Genomic DNA, 8,483 nt, shown 5'->3' with positions numbered 1-8,483 from the left:
GGCCCCACATCTGCAGCCTTTTCACTAGGGGTGGCAAAATATGATCCGACCCGCCAACCCGACCCGTGTTCGACCCGCCATAAACAGGTTTGGGTTTGGCCTAAACAGGTTCGGGTCGTAAACAGGTCGACCCGTTTAACCTGTTTATTAATTGGGTCGGATACGGGTTTTAGATGTCTGACCCGTTTAAACTGTTTAACCCGTTTAACTGTTGGGCAGGTTAAACAGGTCTAAACAGGTTAAACGGGTTAAACAGATTAAACGGGTTAAACAGGTCTAAACAGGTTAAACGAGTCTAAACAGGTCTAAACAGGTCGGGTTGGGCAGGTTAAACAGGTTGGGTTGGACAAATTAAACAGGTCTAAACATGTTAAACGGGTCAGGTTGGGCAAACAGGTTAAACAGGTCGGATCGGGTTGGGTAAACAGGTTACCTGTTTATTAAACAGGTTAAACGGGTCGGGTCGGGTTACCTGTTTAATAAACAGGTCAGGTTCAGGTTTGCAATTCCTGACCCGTTTAATAAATAGGTCGGATTCAGATTTATAGCTTTCTGACCCGACCTGTATTTGACCCGACTTGTTTATGCCTGATCCGATCCGATTGCCACCCCTACTTTTCACCCCGCAATCACGCACAACGCGCTTACGAACACCGCATGTTTGCTGTCCGAACCATACAGCTCCTTCCTCATCCTATTTAGATTCCAATTCCTCACTCTCTCTCTCTCTCTCTCTCTCTCACCCCCGCCCCTCCCCTACCCCCTCCGCGGCTCTCCGCGTTCTCTGGCCATGGCTTTCTTCACCCAGCAGCATCACCTCCAGCAGCCGCCGCCCAATCCCTACAGGTATAATGTAATCCTCTCAAATTTCAAAACTCTATCTCCTCTCCCATCTCGCTTCCTCCCCTTTTCTCTTTCTATTCTGCCGTTCCCTCTCTTTTTCTCAAGAAACCTAACCAATCCGTGGAATAAAGCAGGAATTTTGCGCCTGCCGATGGCCAGACCACCGCACCGATCGCCTTCTTGTGCCCCACGAGCCGCCCCGATCAATCCCAACCTCCCTGTAATGTCTCTCCCCTGATCCCGCCATTTCCCCCAATCGCTAGGGTTTCGATTCATCCACGTTTTCCTACTGGCCTGAGTCTTTCTTAAAAATCTTATTTTTGTAGTCGTTCATGTCATGGGACTCGCCCCGGGCTCCGTTCCGACGGCTGATGGGGGATCGAACTGGTGGGAGCCGAGGAGGAAAAAGGTCAAGGAGCAGGACCTCCTGGAGAACTCGCAGATATCGTCCATCGATTTCCTGCAGACCGGGTCGGTGTCCACTGGGTTGGGGTTGTCATTGGATGATCGGAGGGTGGCGGCTTCCTCTGGGGATTCACCGCTGCTCCTTCCTATGATTGATGAGGACATTAATCGAGAGATTGAGAGGGTGGACGCCGAGATGGACCGCTTCATCAAGATCGAGGTTAGCGTGCTTCTACGGCTTTGTGATATTGAAAGTCCTCTCTAGTTTTCTGTTGCTATTTTTTCATTAACACTTATGAAGATAAAACTAAACTGAAGGATATTGTCTTGTGTTGTGATGGGCTTCCTCTCTTAAGTTAAATTTATATGTTTTGTTTGCTGTGGTTTGACATAAAGTTTGCTTCTTCTTTACAACCCCCCCGCCCCCCCCTCCCCCTTTTTCGAATACTAGGAGGGAAAAGCTTGCTTCTTTTTGAGAGAATTGGGAGAAAGTTGATTCAATCGCCTCTATCCAGTTATTATGATTACATATTATTTTCTTCCAAGTATTCTTTCTTGCTTATTGGATGTGCTGTCCACTTTGTGTTGTTTGTATGCTTACTTTGAGTACATACAAAACACAAAAGGTGGTCTAATAGGAGTAGTGGGTCCAAAACTGTGATGTCTTAAGCAATAAAACCCACAACAGAATGAGGAAAACTGAGAAAACAAATCTGTATTGTTTATCCCATGAACTTGGAATATTACTATGCTCTTCATGCAAGAATCAAGTACAAAAGGGAAAGTGAACCTTCTTGGGCCAAACCCATAATGAATGCGATTAAGATAAGGCTCTGGTCTTGTTCTGTACCAAACATGCATGACAAACTTTCTCCTTGAACAGGTATTGAAAGACTTGTATGTGGGAAACTTCTTCCAGCATGTTGTTTTATCTATAAGCATCAAATCATTCTCCTTCTAACCATCATTAGATATGTTTTATGCATTCTATTTGAGATGTTTTATACATTCTATTTAAGATGCTAATCCTCTTTGTCAGGCTTGATTATGTTTACACTTTGCTTTGGGGGTAGCCAAATGTTTTCTTTAGACCATTTCCAAATTGCGGTCTTGCTTCTCCTACTTTTGTTCTTCATTCCACTTTTAATTGTGAATGACATTAATGTTATTGCTGATGGAAATCCAAGACTGATCATCCAATGGAGAAGTGGAATGACAAGGGGACACATGCCTTCAATTTAAGATCCCATCATCTTTGGTCATATTTAAGAGTGTCAGCAAGTCTTTTGTGATTTGAGATCCTCTTGAGGAAGTGGTTGAAGTTTGTTTAGACAACAAAGTTAATTATCGTAAGGTGGCAACATAAGTTAGACAAATACAAGGATCACAAACATTGTTGATTAGATTAATGAAATTATAATCTCTCAAACCTACTTAAAAGGGTGGAAGATATTCAGAGCCTGCTCTATACATTGATAACTCAAATGGATCATGGCTTTCAAGAAGATCTTTTCAATTCTTCAAAATCTTGCTCTCCAAATAATAATCTTTAATGGTATCATTAGAAGTATGGTATGATCAACCTACAATGGTCGACTATTTTATAAGGGCATTGCAGAGAAGTAGATACATATATGGGATAGTAAATAGTATAATCCAAAACAGTGCAATTGGAGGTTGCCAAGTTCGATAAGGGGTTGATTCCATCGATAACCTTTGATTAGATAATGGAAGTGATGGATTATTTTAATAGGTAATACATGGCTAAATTAAAATGGTGAAATCTGTCAAGACTAAGTTGAAGGAAGCAAAATGCCTATTGGTGTAGTGAAGAAATAGTAGCATGAAATGGGACAAGCACCAATTGAGATGTCAATGTACAAAAATGTCCAAGAAAGAACATAGTTCTCTTTGTCTATTACAAATAGACTGGAAATGTACTTGGGCCAGCCTAAGGCCTGTCGGGTTGGGCCCACCTTGGGTCAAGCTAGGTTGGTCTCCAATTGGGCTTTGGGTCTGGCTCGAGGAAGTTCAAGTTGAGTTTGAGCCTAAAAACTGATCGAATTTTTGGCTAGGCTCAAGTCATCACTTGTCCCTGCCTAGGCTCGGCTCGAGCCAGCCGATTCCTATCTTCTCTCTCCTTACCTTTGTCCATTCCCTTCTCTCAATCTCCTAATCTCTTTCTCTCACCTTTCTCTCTTTCTCTTCCTCTCTCCTAATCTCTCGATCCTCTATATATCCTCTCTCTCGATCTCCCGATCTTTCTCTCTCGCCTCTCTCGATCTCAAGTTCTCTCTCTCTCCCCTTACCTTCGCAGTTCCACCCATTCCCCACATTGTCAATGTTGGTCCCATCTGCCTTTACTCCCCCACCCTCTCCCGCTTCCTGTCCATTCTCTACCCCTACTCACCCTTCTCTTCCTCTCCTACCTCTTCATTGCCGCTCGCCTTGACACCCCCCCAAGGGCTTCAGCCTCTATTATCAAGGCCAACCCCGTCTTCGAATTTCTTAGCTAGGATTGGATCCTCTTTATCAGGTTCGAGCTCGGGTCCAATTCAAGTTAGGCTCGTTTGGGCTTCCAGCCAAGCTTGAATTTAAGCTCGAACCTAATTTTGGAAAAGGTTTTCTGGCCTTTGCCTAGTTCGCAGCCTGAATAATTATTTCAGGCTCAGCTCGAGCTACATAGAAACATGACCCAGTTTGGCCCGACCCAACCCTAATTACGAGAAAACCTCTTACAAGTTTTTTTCCCTTCAAGAATGGAATGTAGCCACTGAGGTGGTAGCTCAGTGGAACGGGGCCTTACTTCCAACCAAGTGGTTCCGAGTTCGAAACGCGCGGGCGTCGATTAAATTATGGAGATCGGATGTTCCCTGCTCGGACACAGGGTTTGGAAGGGCTACTGATCTGCTGGTAGCCTCGGTAGTGCCAGGTGTGACGTACTCACACAGAGGATTCGTGCCGGAGCCCAGAGGGGTATCCGAGCTGGGCCCACGGGTGGGGAGGGTATGAGTAAAACCGGCCGGGGTGCCCAACACACGGTCATTTCTGCCCACATCAAACATTCTCCTGGCGGGGTGGGAGCTCAATGGGGGCTGCTATGCGGGGGTGGGCTCGTCCCTTCCTTCCCCCTTCCCTTTTCGATTTAGCAAAAAAAAAAAAAAAAAGAGTGGAATGTATAGATGGATGATTACATAAAAGAATTCCATGAATTTAATATTTGATCTCATGCACAAGATGCTTAGTAAACAACAAGATATAGAATGTGATTGTGTGCATGCGATAATGTTATGTGTGGGGGATCGGGAAAAAGTCATATCTGTTGGCCCCTACAGTTAAGGGTTATTTTGATGTGTTGAGTACTTAGACGAGTTTGCAAGTAATGTGGTCCATGGTTGCTAAACATGTATGTTACTTGGAATTTGGTAAGGGTGTCGCATTTATCATAGTGCACTATCGAATTTTGTTGTCAAACTGGCTAGGTGTCCATGTAGAAGAAATGCCTAGGTATTTAGGTGGGTAGTTAGAGTTAAAATTATGTAATAACTTATTGTAATGTTTAGCTTCACATATAAATTCAAAGAAGAGCTTTTGGATAAGGAGAACAACTCGGAGGAAGATGAATTCTTAAGGGAAAAGAAAAGAATAAGAGGCAGAGTATGAAGTTGGAGAAAACAAAAGTAAAACAAAGGATAGACCTGGAGTATAAAGAAATGGTCTTACCTTTCTTCCTGGAGGTTGATCATCATGATTTCCAAAAAAAAAAAAAAAGGAGGAATATTGTGGTCAATAATTGATACGCACTCTCTCTTTTGTTTGCCCTCTCCCATCTACCCTATCTCATGTGTCTTGAGAGCCTCTGTTGCTTCCTCATTGTCAATGGTGACAAAGAGTATTTGATAAGTGGCTCATGCAATTGATCCAAGATGTAGGAACATTGATGGATAATTTTGATAGCTTTCTGTGTCCCCTTGATGTATAGGTGGGAGATTACCAAAATGTATCATTTCTACATTTTAGGCCATGGTCAAGTAGATTTCATATTTCCATTTTAAAAGGCTGTTGTTGGTTTTGCATGAAAAACATTTGGGACAATACTCTTAAACGCGTTTTAACTTTACTCTTTACCCATGCAACTTTGCAATTGTAAGGTGCAACATATGGATTTATTTTTTATAAATTATCATGATTTGAAAGGGCTAAAATGGGTTCGGGGATGTCTTTATTGTCGTCTAGTCATAATTTTGTTTTAATGGCTGTGGATAGTTTTGCTAAGTGAATGCTAAAGATTAGGTCTAGTTTTCTTAGAGCATAAATCACTAGACTTCTATATGAAGGGGTAGGGACATCTGCAAGTCTGCAACAGGTCATATATACACGAAAAAGAAAAATTAATAACTTATTATTTTATATCTATACTCTTCCCCTTTTGTTTTATTTTGGGGCTTGTGGATTTACTTTGGATCATGGAATAGATCCCATTCAAACTTTTTTTTCTCAAAGTATGACAGTAGTATAGCTGGTGTGTGTGTGTGTGTATCTTGGGTTGAACAAGTCAGCCCATTCAAAGCATCACCTATCAATAATCATGGGTTAGGTGAGGTTTGGTTCCAAAACATTACAAAACCCATTCTACATCGTTGAATTAGACAATTTGATCAGTCAAACCAGTCAAATAGTTTCAGTTCAACTCCTGGTTGGGTTAAAAAAATAAAAATAAACTCTAGAAAAACCCCACTTTCCCCATAGCTTTTTGCTCATACTTCTTCCATTGATTCATTATGGCATTTTCTCTTGAGCCATCTGCTTTGGTGATGCTCTGCTTGCAATGCCTGTTGCTATCTCAAAAAGCAGCCAGCTCATTGGAGTCATGACAATGATACTCTCATGGCTACAGCCCTTTCATTTCATATCCATATGTCTGCTGGGCATTGGAGAGTGCCAGCCACCAGACAACATGGGTTGAGGGAGGAGGAATGTAGATCTAAGGCGGTAAATTGAAGGAGAATGGAAGTAGATTAATGCTTTCTTGTTCTCTTCCTCCTCTTCTCTTCTGGTTCGAAAGCAATTAGGGCTAGAAACATATAGAAAAATCAATTAACGCAATTTAACTTCCAGCAGCGCACTACCCACACTAAGATGCTTCAAGCCCTGCCTAAGGATGTCAACGCCTTGCAGACAAGCTTGTCAATTTTTTCAAGGGGCCCAACTCATCATCCTAACCCAGAATAATAATAATCATAGTCATGAGTCAGCTAGCTGACATTCCTTGCATGAACTACCATTAAATAACCCCCCTCTTCCCCCCCCCCCAGGTGCTGCTGTAATTGCAAAAATAGTGTTCAGAGAGGCAGGTCAAAGGGTCAACCTGCCCAACTTGTCACCCAACGCATAATACAAAGGTCATGTTTAAACCCGGAATCCCTGAACCACTCAGCCCATCCAAGTTGTCTGCATTGAGTAAAATTTGTTTTCTGAAAAATTAATGAACTATTGGTCTTTTCTTGTATACTGACATTATTCATGTCTAGTTTATTGTGCTAGATTCATTTGTTAATGCATGACTAGGATGTAATAAATTGAACTCCTTGATTTTATTGTTCTCAATTCTGCTTAAGATGGAGATAAATTTTCTGTAATTAAAGCTTCTTTTAGAGGGCATTTAGTGAACAATTTGCCTTTTCTTGCACACCGACATTATTTGCATTCATTTTCTTAGGCTAAACTGATTTGTTAGTCTTGCTTGCTAAGGATTTGATGAAAAAAAGTAAAAAACTCCTTGTTTTTATTGTTTCCGTTCCTACCTATGTTGGGGATAAAATTTTCTATAATTTTATGCTATCTTGAAAGGGCATACCATTTTCCTGCTGCTGCGTACAGTAATCATCCCAACTTTCACTATATCTTGTTCTTGGAAATAGTTTTCCTGCAGAGGTAGTTCTTAAACATGGACAGAAGAAACTGGTACTTATTTTTCTCATATGTGGCATAGGTTGAACGTCTGAGGCAATTGATATTGGAAAAGCTTCAGGCAAAACAATTCCAGTCATTGGCTAATGTTGAGGACAACATCCTCAGGAAAATACGCGAAAAAGAAGCAGAAGTCGAGGAGATTAATAAGAGGAACATGGAGCTTGAGGAACAGATGAAACAGTTAGCCATGGAAATTGGCACATGGCAGCATCGTGCTAAGTACAACGAGAATACGATTTCTCACCTCAAGTATAGTCTCGATCAGGTGTATGCCCAGAGCAGGGATAACAAAGAAGGGTGCGGCGATAGTGAGGTAGATGACACAGCCTCTTGCTGCAATGGTCGGGTCGTCAATTTTCAGCTTATGTGCAAGGAGAACAAGGATTTGAAGGAGTCGATGGCTTGTAAGATATGCAAAGGCAATGAAGCATGCATGCTTTTGTTGCCCTGCCGACATCTTTGCCTGTGCAAGGAGTGCGAGAGTAGGCTCAGTTTCTGCCCTCTGTGTCAGTCCTCAAAGCTTCTAGGCATGGAGATTTATATGTAATGATATATTGTTGTGATGGAACTCCATTTCATCCATTAGCTTTACCCTTAATCATCATTGACTGGTTGCTGTGAATATCTCTGAGACTTAAATTAAAGAACTTTCAATGAATATGCAATACATTCACCATTCTTGGACTTCAATGCCATACTGTAATGTGTTTTTGATGTGCCATTGTAGTCCAACTTTCACATAATCTGTTTGTTTCATTTTGGCTTCCAATAATTATTTTCAAGCCTTCGCTTTCTGTTTTAGTTTGAAATTCTATATTCGAAAAAATGTTTACATATACCTGCTATCATGGGTCCAAACTCATGTATATTTGAAGCATCCTTTACCTAATCCTAGCTTTGTTGCATGTCAATACTATAGTTGCCCCATGAGGCCCAAAGTACTGCATAAAATTTTAAGAGACAGAGAGCATAGTGCCACCATTTTATTTTATTTTTTTATTTTATAATTTTTGGCTACTAAGACGGGTAGATCATACTAGATGACTATGGATGCACCTAATAAAATCAAAAAATAAAAAACTTCGGAGTGCCACGGGCAGCTCCCCATCTTGAGCTTACAGAGTATTGCCAAAGTGATTGGCTACATAATCAGCCATCCAGTCTGCAGCTTTATTGGCTTCACGGAAAATATGCTTGGCCTGCAAGGCTCCTCCGTCTCTCACCAATACCGAGATGTCTCGGAGCAAAGGGTGGACGCAACC

The 8,483-nt window shown here is 41.7% G+C and overlaps 1 protein-coding gene across 1 annotated transcript; it reads left to right on the top strand.

Moving 5' to 3' along the window:
• Nucleotides 1-700: 700 nt before the first annotated feature.
• On the top strand, nt 701-7,911 carry LOC103701819 (probable BOI-related E3 ubiquitin-protein ligase 2). Its single transcript, XM_008784008.4, has 4 exons — nt 701-846; nt 978-1,063; nt 1,170-1,468; nt 7,241-7,911. Exons 1-4 carry the CDS (start codon nt 791-793, stop codon nt 7,766-7,768), a joined length of 969 nt encoding a protein of 322 aa, XP_008782230.2. The 5' UTR covers nt 701-790; the 3' UTR covers nt 7,769-7,911.
• The last annotated feature ends 572 nt before the right edge of the window (nt 7,912-8,483 follow it).

The sequence above is a fragment of the Phoenix dactylifera genome, chromosome 9, assembly GCF_009389715.1.
Source record: "Phoenix dactylifera cultivar Barhee BC4 chromosome 9, palm_55x_up_171113_PBpolish2nd_filt_p, whole genome shotgun sequence".
NCBI classification, from domain to species: Eukaryota; Viridiplantae; Streptophyta; class Magnoliopsida; order Arecales; family Arecaceae; genus Phoenix; species Phoenix dactylifera.
This window is presented reverse-complemented; position numbering and strand designations above follow the sequence as displayed.